The following is a 12,233-nucleotide window of genomic DNA, read 5'->3' on the forward strand; positions in this document are numbered from 1 at the left end:
TCTTTTATGAAAAAAAATATCCTTTGAATTTTGGCAGGGTAGCTTCCGTTCCTTCTCCAAGGAAGTTCAACAAAGGTGGAACAAAAGGCCTTTTACAATATTAATTATAATAACAATTATCCTGAATTAAAAATTGCATCTTCCATAAGCTTTGATTTTTTTATAAGGTAAATAAGTAATTTTAATTTATGCATTATATTTAAAGATTATTACATTGAAATTTTATAATAATCGCTAGGCTACACGTGCAAAGCACGTATTCTATAACTAGTATATAAAAAAGTCACAATGAGCGTTTTGATCTAGTGGTCAATAAAGTAGGCGTAATCATTGGAAAACCAGATTAAAAATTTAACAAAAGTACTAGAGATTTCTTTTTAAGTCCGTTTGGCCAAACTACTAAAAACTGCTTATTTTGAGAAGTACTTTTGTTCAAAAGTATATTTTGAAAAAGTACTTTTGAAAAATAGTAGTTTGTCTTTGGCCAATTTATTTTAAAAGCGTTTTTTACAATATTTGATAAGCAAATTGTGTTTGGCCAATCTTTTCAAATAATACTTTTGAGTAACAAATTACGAAAAAGAATAATAAGTTTTTAATTTACAAATAGTATTATTTATAAAAGAGAATTGAATTTATAAAATATAAAGTAATATATATATTAAAAAATTTAATCAATATAAAATATAATTATTCAAAGAAATAATATTGGGTGTATGGTATTACTTATTATTTACATGATAATTTAGACATATCAAAATTACATCGTTCAATATAAATTAAAAATTTACACCATAAATTCTATACAAAAAAAGAGATCTATTTATAGAAGGGAGACTATTTCAAAGAAGAATAAGAGTAGAATAGAAAACAATGAAAAATAAGAAAAATAAAGAAATGGATGGTAGAAACAAAAAATAAAAAGAAATAGTTAAATTAATGATGAATAATTTGGAAAATATAATTTTTTTGTAAGAACACTTTTGTCTTGAAATCTGCATCTTGGAAGAAGTTAGAATTTGTAGCTTCTTCCTAAAAACAAAAAAATTACTTCTGGTGGTGCTCAAAAGCACTTTTCTACCTTGGCCAAACACTTTAAATTTCCAAAAACGTATTTTTTTTGACTAAAAAAGTACCCTCCTAGAAGCTTGGCCAAACATGCTCTTTATTTTCCGAAGTTCACTAGTGAGAAAAAGTAGGTATACGATAAAATAGAAAAGATGCGCGCAAACAGAGGCGGAGCTAGAATTTCAACCTTACGAAATTTAGAGTTTAGAATGACGACTTCAAGTGCTAATGAATGAGTTTTAATTGGGCAAGAGGGGGGGGGGGGGAGGCGGGACAGGGCAGGGTGACCCACTAAAGTTTTGGCCCGCCCTGCCCTACCTCGTTTAGCCTTCTTTCAAAATCTTGCCCTGCCCTGCCCTGCCCTGTCCCCGCCCTATTAACCGCTGCTTCGCCCTGCCCCATTTAGTTTTTTTCATTTTTTTTTACTCTTAACATTTTTTTGTATGTTGCTTAATCTTATTTTGTTTTATTTTTTCAATACTTATTGAAACACTTAAAATCAACGTGTCAACCAGAGTTGGGTGTATCGGTCGAAGAAGTATGGTTTTTTTTTTTAAAATGTTATATAGTTTATCAATTAGCAAAATTCCCCTGATATTAATGCTTCAACCCAAGTAATTAAAGGGAGAAATTCAAAAATAGCCAAATTTATAAGTGGTCATTCAAAAATAGCCAAAATTTCAAAAGTCATCGAAATTTAGCCACTTTTCATGTAAAGATAAATCTGAACGAAAACACTGTTCAAAATCCGGAAAATACTCCAGCATAATATACTGGAATTCCAGTATAATATACTGGAGTTTCAGCAAAGTATACTGGAGTATAATATACTAGAGTTCCAGCAAAGTATACTAGAACTCCATTATATTATATTGGAGCCAACAAAGTATACCGGTCCATCATAATATGCTGGAAGTTCATACACAAGTGCACCGAACTCCAGTATATTATGCTGGACCGGTCTCTGTTGCAGCAAAATAGTAGCTATTTTTCAATGACTTGGCAATCGCCGATTATTTTTGAATGACCAGTCCAAAAAATGGCTAGTCCGTTCTTTTTCGGGACACATAGGCTATTACAGATGCATCAAAATATACTTTTCGAAGCGCGGCTCGTGTCCGTCTCAGTCTCTGATTAGCGAGTTCAGTTGCTTGCTGGGCGGTAGAGTCGCTAGACTGAGACTCAAGCGACCAGCTCGGTGAAAACGAATCCCGTATTCCATGTGAGTCAGTTAACTTCGATTAGACCAGACCACCCCAGAGAGGAACGTGCCCACGATGGCACCACCAGATGTTGTAGATAAACCTACCTTCATAGCACAGTTTCGATAGTACAGTTCAATGTGCCGATAATTCATCTTCAAAAATTATTCTATCTCTGTTTGCCGCCTCAAGCGAGCACTTTATGGCCTTCTTTTGGGGAAAACGATTCATAAGCCTTCAACAGGATAAGAAACTTGAGAGGATCGACGAAGCTGAGAGCGGGATCCAGAATTTGAGGAAGCGACTGGAAGGGAAGCCCTCTAGTCCCGAGCTTGGTAAATAAGGCCGTGGGAAATTTTTTTTCTTCCGGCCTTTAAGTGATAGGGGGAGTCACTCTTGCGTTCTCTCTCTTAGGTAGGTCAGTCAGATCAGGTTAACTTGGCCGATAAAGCTTGTGTTCCAGGTCAATAAAGACAAACTAGTACTGCTAACAAGAAGCTAACAAAGCCAAGTTGCTAAAGAAGAGCTTGTTCCGACTCCGGATATAGCACGTAATTAAATGGCTAACTATTTAAGCCACTTAAGAATTTCAGTTTGTGAAGGGTCACATCAACGTACAAAAGAGAGAATCAAATATTCTTGTACGTTCAACAGGTAAATGTATTTTTGTTCTAGTCATTAGTAATTATGGATTATGTATATATGATATTGAATAGAACTAGAAAAGAAGAAGAACGTCTTGACTTAATTCTTATTATTCTGCATGTTGCAGGGTTAATTTCGATGATGATCATTGAACTATCTTCCAATTTCACTAATTGTTATTTAAAAGTAATTAAACTTTATCATTATTACTTAAAAATTATTTTGCCTCAAACCCCTACCATAAATATGACATGACATAAAATTTAATAAAAATAAATCCAAAAATAAATGTCACATAAGCTTAAATGGGTCATATTCACTTTAGATCCATGTCTCCCTTAATATAATTTGACCCAAAACCCAAATGGGTTTAATAAAAAAAATATTAAATTCCACATTAGTTTAAAATAATTATTCTATACTATAAAGTTTTTGCATAATGAACTTTCATAATTATTCTAGATTAAAATAATCTATGCTAGAAATAAAATAATTATGTGGCATAGATTATTTTAGTATAGAATAATTATTTTAGTACAAACAAAATAAGAATTTTCTAGCATAGATTATTTTACTATAGAATAATTATGAATGTGCATTATGTAACAAGAAAGGCAAAAACTTTGTAATATATGATAATCATTTTAAACTAATGTGGAGTTTAATAATTTTTTTTATTAAACCCATTTGGGTTTTGGATCAAATCATATTAAGGGAGACATAAATTTAAAGTGGGTATGACCCATTTAAGCTTATGTGACATTTATTTTTGGATTTTTCTTATTAAATTTTATGCCATGTTATATTTATGGTAGGAGTTTGAGGCAAAATAATTTTTAAGTGACAATGATAAATTTTAGTTACTTTTAAGTGACAAAAAATAGTTGAATGACTTTAGTGAAATTGAAAGATAGTTCAATGACCATCATCGAAATTAACCCGCATATTGCATGTATGCAATATTTTCCAGCAATATTTAAACAAAGGAAAGAACTCTACTAATTAGTTCTTGTTGAGAATGGAGTTGCAGATTTGTTGAAGAGGAGAGATGCTTGCGATAAATCCGTAGAGAAGAAGGGTTTCTTTGGAGAAGGTTGCTAGGCCTTCAAAAAATGTCGGATTCGAGTGCTGAGTAACCATTAAAATGCGGGGTTCATCCTTTTTTAACCCGATCTGGCTCCTAACCTGAATCTTGCCCTGCCCTATCTTATTAAAATTTTTCAAAAATTAAATTTTGCCCGTCCTGCCCTATTTAAATGATCCCCTGCCCCGTACTATTAAGAGATTACCCTGCCCCGTCCTGTCTTGTCCCACCCAAATTGTCATCCCTAAGTTTTGAATTTAATATTTATACATATTTAATGAATTTTTAAATATAAATATGTTGGTTGAGTATAAGCTATTACGTTCGATCTAACCTGAAGCTCAAATTCTGCCTCCCTGCGCGCAAGTTAACCTGAGACAATTAATATCCGAGACAATCATTGTAAAAAAGTGAGTATTACATAAAATTCATACAAATGATTCAAAAGATTGGAACTTTCTTAACAAATGGAGTTCCCACTATCAAAGTAGGACTATGAACCAAAAAGGTGGCACCAGAAGCAATTCTATTGGACGAAGCAACGTGCAAATCCATTTTTTATTGGAGTCTAAAAAGAAAAAATGAAAAAGAATATAAATTCTACTAAAAAATTAAAATAAAATAAATTCTATATAAAAATCAAAAAAGACTAACGACCTGGATATTACCGTAAATATATAAAAGTCAAGATCCAAAATGCAAAGCAACTTTCTATAAGTAGCCAAACGACCCCAAAATTTTCATAAAAAGAGCAGATGGCTCTCTCCGAGCATAAACCAAGTAGACTCCTATTCTCATTGGAAACTTTTCTACTAGTTTTGCTCTTCTTTACACTTGTCACTTCTTCAGTATCTGAAATCTTCTTTGAAGAAAGCTTTGATGGTAAATTCGTTATATTTATTTATTTATTTATTTATTTATTTATTTATTCTGAGTTTAATAGCATTTCTTGCTTCCAGTTTTTTTAGCTTTGAATTCTATATTATTTGAATTGTATGAAAAGAATTTATTTTTAAGTCACTTTCGGTTTGGGTGAGCTTGTGGTCGTGTTTTACTTGGAAGAATAGAATCTATTGCTGAGCTTTTCTTTTTGTGCTTTCTTCCATTTTCTTATGAGTTGACCCCAAAGGTTTATTGGATGAACTTAATTTCTGTACTTAAATATGCTTGGCTACTAAATACGTACATGGGTTGTATCTTCAGTTGAGCTAGACAGTATCTTTGAAAAATAGGTTGATTCTGGGTTTGCGGAATGGGATTTGTTTAGATAATTAGCAAGTCACTTTGTAATTGAACTGCTTAAATGTGTAAGTATTTGAAGTTGGTCTTTATGATGGATTGTAAGAGGAAGAGACCCAAGTGATCCTTTCAATTCTGATTATTATTGTTCTTATTTTTTTTTTTTTATATTGGATGTGGAAAAGATGGATGGAGGAGCAAATGGGTGAAGTCAGACTGGAAAATCAGTGAAGGAAAAGCAGGTTCATTTAAGCACACGGCCGGCACATGGGCTGGTGATCCTGATGACAAAGGTTTGACTTTTGGAAGTCTCCATCTGTATGCATAATGGGTTGTTTTATCAAAATATCCAATAGAAATTTGGGTAGAGTTATATTACTCTATATACAGTGATTGCGATATTTATGCTTTCAAATGGAACTGCAATATGCTAGGTTTATTGGTACTTGATGATTTGTTGCTAATATGTTATCATACTTTTCATGTGGGAACATAAAGTATATGCCGCTGACTTGCAGTATAAGATCACAAGTGTCAACAACTTAAAGTAGTAAAATGAAAGGGGTACATTCTCAAGCTTTGGAGTGTCTGTTAGATGGTTCTCATCAAAGGTTTTCCTGCTTTCGAACTTTAGAGTCAATTCCTGAATGCATTTGAGTAAGAATGTCGAAGGGCATTTGGTCACTTTTTCTATTTTTATTTTCTCTCCAAAGTGAGGTGCATTCGGTAGCTTATCTCGATGTTCAACTTTAACACAAATTGCAATCAGAGGCAAGGAAATACTGTGAACACTAGATTGACTTATCATGAGATGAGATGCACTTGCGAGAGGAAGTAGAGCTTTTATCATCGGGCTTTCCTACCTTTAAATCACCTGATATGGACAGGTGGCATTTTATGCTTGTCCAGCTTGTCAAAATGGTATCATTACCGAAGCACTTAATCCGGCTAATCAATTGTATCATCGGATTCGTAGCTTTGAATATTTTTTTTTTAAAAAACTTTCTGCTGCTTCATCATCTCTGCTTTGCTGCAAAACCATTTCACTTATACGCCATACTATAAATTTGTTGCATAGGAACGTGAAATACTAGCCATTCATTCCATTCATTGGTCTAACTGTAAATGGTATCTTCTTAGGATGGTATTTTTCTTTATTAAGTTTATGAAAGTTGACGGTTTAGTGTCTAGATATGCTAATGGTGAAATCTCCTGATAGTGTGTTGCTATCATAATTTGATTTGTAGGAGCAATCCACCTGTTTTACTGTTTCCTATTCTAACTCTTTAAAGCACAACAGATTTACAATGTTAAATGATTTCTAGTAATTGATTAAACCAATAAGGGGACCATCGAAGTTGATCAATCAAATAAAAATTTGAAGTCTTGGACTACATATATATGTTGTTTGAGACAGGTATTATATCTTTTTCAAGGAATCTTCATGATTATTTTTGTTTGCAGTTTCAAGCTCTTCAGATCCAGATAGCTAATTCCTATTTGATGAAGTAATAATTTGTTTGATGTCTCGTTACTTGATATAGTGAAAACAATGAAGTAGTCTCCTTACTTTGTAAATCTCTCATACTCAACCACAAGTCCTTGTGCTTTTGTTTGGCTGATGAAGAATTCAGTGGCAGATTTAAGATGACACTGATTTTTGCAGGTATCCAGACAACAAACGATGCCAAACATTTCGCGGTCTCTGCAAAGATACCGGAATTTAGCAATAAAAACAGAACACTGGTTGTACAGTATTCTATAAAGTTTGAGCAAGATATTGAATGTGGAGGGGGTTATATAAAGCTTCTCTCTGGATATGTCAATCAGAAGAAATTTGGGGGAGACACCCCATACAGGTCATTTCTTGTTATGTTCAGAATGTGAACTTCCTCTTTCTCCATTTAAGACATACCATAATCTGGATATTTTGTGATCTGCATAAGCATTGGTTTTAGTAGCATCTTTTCCCCCTTTCCTGTGAAGGATTTTTTTGACTGGGCACTACCTCTTTTCAAATTTTGAAATATGGGAATTATGCAGGAATTCTTAGTGCGAAATTTACATGTAATTTTGAAACACGCCAGCGATCTCCCTGATCCGATATCCCTTAGCAGCACAACCACTCTCTTTTTCTGGGTGTCTTACCTATGACCCTGATTAGTTAAGGATCGCCAGTTGGTTAAACATGCATTTTCATCAAATTCATGAGTGGAATTTGTACACTGAATATCTTAGTTCTAAGAGTTGCTGATAATCCAGTAAAAGAATCAGAGTCGAAAAGCAGTGCGAAGTAACAATGACAACATACCCACTGGAATCCCATAAGTGGAGTCTGGGAGGGTAATATGTACACAGACCTTACCCTTACCTTAGAGAGGTAGAGAGGCTGTTTCCGATAGACGAAAAGTAGTGCGAAGTAAAGAATGCAATTCCTTATATGTGGAAGGGAAGAGCTGCTCCTCTATTTTGCATATCCCCCAGTTTATTATTTGTGTCATCGTACTTTCTGACCTGGAAGCATCCTTTCTAAAATATGTTTGCTAATCTTTCTTGTTGCTGCAGTTTTATGTTTGGGCCAGATATCTGTGGTACACAGACGAAGAAACTTCATGTTATACTTTCCTACCAAGGCCAGAATTACCCCATCAAGAAGGAATTAGAATGTGAAACAGACAAATTAACACATTTCTACACGTTCATTCTTAGACCTGATGCATCCTACAGCATCTGGATTGATGGTCGAGAAAGAGATTCTGGAAGTATGTACACAGACTGGGACATACTTCCTCCCCGCAAAATCAAGGATGTAAATGCAAAAAAGGTATACCAACTTGAGGTTAGGCGGTTTTGCAAAACTTAGGAATACCTGCCAAGGCCTAACTTTATTTATTACGTTTGCACACTGGTCATAAATTTGGCTGAGAAAGAGATTCTCATTATAAGCTGATATTCCCTTTATCTCTTTCAAGTTGAGAGATTGGACAACTATTGTTTTTTAAACTGCCTTCTGTCCCTTTGCTACTTTACGAAGTTTTTGGTACTTCTCTGGTGTTTGCCCCCTCACTTATTTCCTTGCTTTATAGCCTGCAGACTGGGAAGACAGAGAATATATTGAAGATCCAGATGACATCAAACCTGAGGTAATTTATATTGTACGTGGTTAGGTTTCTGTAGTTTTTAGCTATTTGCCTTGATTGCAGACTTTCTTGGATCTTTTTACTCCAGGGATATGATTCTATTCCGAGAGAGATTCCAGACCGGAAAGCTAAAAAGGTTAGGTTTCAACTGGAACATAATTAAATGAAACCGTGTTCATTTCACCTGCATTGTTGATGAGGTTTTATGTACTCCTTTTCTGAGATATGGTCATTCTAGAACGGCTTTTCCATTTAGTTTTATAAGTTTCTATATGTTTTTGCAATCTCTCTCTCTGTTTCTCTCATATATATAACTGTGCCTATGTGAGCTTCCATCCTATTAAATTTTTTGTATTATTGGTTCCAATCTGCAAAAATTGTAAAATATAGTTGACCCTACTAGTTTGAATGAGGCATGCTAGTTGTTGTAGTGAAGGCCTCTGTCTCTCTCTCTCTCTCTCCATTATGTCCTTTTCATCTTTGCCCCACCTGCATTGCACTACCAATATTTTTTGGTTAGCACTTGAGGTAGGAAAAAGCAAGATTCAATCAGACAATGAAGTCTTATTCAGTCCGATACCACAAGATTTTCTTTCTTGTCATCTCTGTTTTAGTTGGATTCTTTCCATCTAGATCGCATCCCTATAGAAGAGGCTAAAGCTTCTTTGTAGTGACAGACGGAGAGAGGACACTGGACAGATAGTTTTCTGGTTGATATATTATCAAAGCGTAAGAAATTTGTCATATAAGATGCATGATATAAAGTGACGAGACTACATCTTCTAAGTTGATTAACCTATATATCAAAAATTTGCTTTTCTTTTGATCAGCCAAATAACTGGGATGATGAAGAGGATGGTATGTGGAAGCCACCCAAAGTACCTAATCCAGCATACCGTGGTCCATGGAAAAGGAAGGTATGTGAAAATCCTTTTGAATGGTTGGTTATTAAGCATGACTTGGAGTATCTACCGACTTTATTTTTATGATGCAGAAAATTAAGAATCCCAACTATAAAGGAAAATGGAAGATTCCTTGGATTGATAATCCAGGTAATCAATGTTTGCAATCATATCAAATTGAATTTTGATGCGTGTGACACTGCCATGAAGTTTTAGGAGATTATTGGAAAATAAACTCTGATGTTTCTCTTTGTTTCCAGAATTTGAAGATGACCCTGATCTCTACGTACTGAAGCCGATCAAATATGTTGGTATCGAAGTTTGGCAGGTAATATAGACCATCTTTACTTGGGCAATGTCATCTTCTCTAACAGCTAACTCTGCATTTTTTTAATTTATATTGTAACTAGTGGAATATAATATGTCGGAATGCAGGTAAAGGCAGGTTCTGTTTTTGATAACATTTTGGTGTGTGATGAGCCAGATTATGCAAAACAAGTGATTCAGGAAGTGTTTGCCAATAGGGAGGTCTGTACTTGATTCTCCATCTTTTACTGGCAATTTGCAGCTTGATTTCTCTTCTAGTGCTTAAGAATTTCTTAAACCATTCCTTCAGGCTGAAAAGGAGGCTTTTGAAGAGGCAGAGAAAGTGAGAAAAGCAAGAGAAGAAGAGGTAATGGTTCTTGCTTATCAGTAACATTGTGCGTAACCTTCTTTTGCTGAAGCATGAGTTCTAAAATGGTTGGAAATTCTCAGGAAGCTCAAAGAGCAAGAGAGGAAGGTGAAAGGAGGAGACGAGAAAGGGGTCGGGACCGACAACGGGACAGATACAAGAGGGTTAGTGTCTGTATATTCCGATTTTTAGATATGCTTTTACCAGTCAGTTTCCTTGCAATATTTTGCTTTTCATTTGCCTTGTTCATCTCTCCTTTTGTTCCTTAAGCCTTCCCTGTTAAAGATTTTAATGAAAAAGTTCAGTTAAAAGCTGCAATTCCATGACAACTTATTTCTGCATGCTGATTTTCTTTCAACGATCGAAACTTCAGAATTTGTTTGTCTATCGCTTTCTATACTAAATTGGATCTTTACTTCCTCGTGTTTCTGAAGCCTAATTTTGCAAATTAATTCCACCAGAAATACTTGAAGCTTCTGGCCTTTGGTTAAGTCAGTTGTTTTTGTAGGGAAAAAACCAAAAACCAATACAGTTTGTTTGATAAGTTCTTAAATAGGTGCCACTGTCAATAATTGTTTTGACATCCATGTCTCTTTGTTTTACTGTACATTTGTTTTGAAATTATAATTTCTAATTTTTGATGTTATACTTTTCTGCAGCGCTATCACCACGATTATATGGATGACTATCATGTAAGCTCAGATATCTTCTCTTCCTATCCCACCCCTGCCTCCCCTAATCCAAGATAACCAGACTATCATGTTATACTTATTGTTTATTGGCCCAAATAATGTCCACGTCACAGCCTATGAAGAAAATATTTTAGTTAATTCATTAAAAAAGATTGATTCTTTGAAATTTTTATGGAGTTCAAGTAATTAACTGTGAAGAAAATAATCACTCTGTTTTGGGCTTAAGTTTGAAATGTTGATGCTTTCAAATGGATAGATATATCCTTGATTTGTTATGTCAGAGCTGCAAATTGCACATTGCTGTTGCAAACAAAATTTCTTGCAGGACAAAACTTTAACTGGTTGTTGGAACCATACATTGTCAAAAACATTCTCTTAAATCCTTCATTTTGCATAATTTTTTTAATTTCCGTGATGAATAATCTAAGAAAGGCATACTTACAACTATTTCATCCATTATAGGAAAACCCAAGTTGTATTTTTCTTCCAATATCTCAAATATGTTGTAGTTAATAGATTTTTCCTGCAATGCACATAGTTTCAATATGGTGTAAGTAGAGGTTACAGTAATTAACGCAGTTAACACACATTAGTGAAATTCACAGTCATATCCAGTATAATTTGTAATTTTATATAGTACAACATGAAACAGAGGTTACTGAGACAAATTATAACAAGGCAAGTAAATTGTTTAATACTAGAAAAGATGGAACGATGAAGCGTAATGATCAACAATGTTTGAAAAGCCCTACTCGAAAGGTTGAAATTAATCTGGTGAATGAATTAGTGCTTGGTAGATGAATTTCTTGTTTTGTTGGGCATGTTATACCTTGCACTTTCAGTGACATTAGTTGCTCTTCTGCTGTTGTTGCAGGATGAACTTTAACTTGGTGTTAAGACCATACTACATTTTCCACTCCCAGAGATGGCGTTTGGATTTATGTGTTCCTCTTGTTGTATTTTGCTATTGTTGTATCTACATTCTTCATAATACAAACTCATTAGGCATAAGAAATGCATTTTGTATCTCTGAAACTAGTATGGTTTGTGTTGAGAGCTGTCAGCTGAGTGTCAAAGCTTGGTTAGCCTGACTATTCTGGAAATGTGCAACGATATTGAAATTGAAATTTCCGTCTCCTTAATCATGCAATTAACTGAGTGGATATGGTTCGGTTTGGATGCAGCTTAAGCTTAAAGATTTTGCTCATAGCTCTTTTGTTTCTATTGAAGGTTGAAAATTTGAGTAAATGAAGCAGGCATTAGACCATAAATACTATAGTGTTGATTGAAAAAGCTACGTTTGGCTCACTTCAAGGTTTTGGTCTAGTGGTAATAGCATAGTGTATGATGTACATCACGGCCTGGAATTTTTTTTATTTTTATTATTATTATTATTTTTTATTCCTTCCGTCCAAGAGTTTCCCACCTTGCTCTCGGGATGACTCAAACTCACAACCTATTGGTTGGAAGTGGAGGGTGCTCACCACTAGAGCAACCCACGACCAGGAACTTTATTGCAGACAAGAGCTTTTAATTGTAGAGGGACGAGTCAAGTATCTGCTCGTTTCAAACTTAGCACTACTCATGA

The 12,233-nt window shown here is 34.4% G+C and overlaps 1 protein-coding gene across 1 annotated transcript; it reads left to right on the plus strand.

Moving 5' to 3' along the window:
- The first annotated feature begins 4,721 nt into the window (after window positions 1-4,721).
- LOC104094618 (calreticulin-3-like) lies at window positions 4,722-11,795 on the plus strand. The gene is made up of 14 exons (XM_009600582.4): window positions 4,722-4,881; window positions 5,424-5,531; window positions 6,905-7,097; window positions 7,804-8,062; window positions 8,325-8,381; window positions 8,467-8,514; window positions 9,209-9,295; window positions 9,373-9,430; window positions 9,541-9,608; window positions 9,716-9,808; window positions 9,897-9,953; window positions 10,037-10,117; window positions 10,613-10,645; window positions 11,520-11,795. Exons 1-14 carry the CDS (start codon window positions 4,755-4,757, stop codon window positions 11,529-11,531), a joined length of 1,281 nt encoding a protein of 426 aa, XP_009598877.1. The 5' UTR covers window positions 4,722-4,754; the 3' UTR covers window positions 11,532-11,795.
- The last annotated feature ends 438 nt before the right edge of the window (window positions 11,796-12,233 follow it).

The sequence above is a fragment of the Nicotiana tomentosiformis genome, chromosome 5, assembly GCF_000390325.3.
Source record: "Nicotiana tomentosiformis chromosome 5, ASM39032v3, whole genome shotgun sequence".
Classification (NCBI taxonomy): domain Eukaryota; kingdom Viridiplantae; phylum Streptophyta; class Magnoliopsida; order Solanales; family Solanaceae; genus Nicotiana; species Nicotiana tomentosiformis.

Excerpts from the sequence above, each read along its gene's own strand:
- LOC104094618 (XM_009600582.4), top strand. The coding sequence starts at position 4,755 with ATGGCTCTCTCCGAGCATAAACCAAGTAGACTCCTATTCTCATTGGAA. Across the intron at positions 9,431-9,540 it reads TCCTTGGATTGATAATCCAG|AATTTGAAGATGACCCTGAT; the intron begins GTAATCAATGTT and ends CTTTGTTTCCAG. Across the intron at positions 10,118-10,612 it reads AACGGGACAGATACAAGAGG|CGCTATCACCACGATTATAT; the intron begins GTTAGTGTCTGT and ends ACTTTTCTGCAG.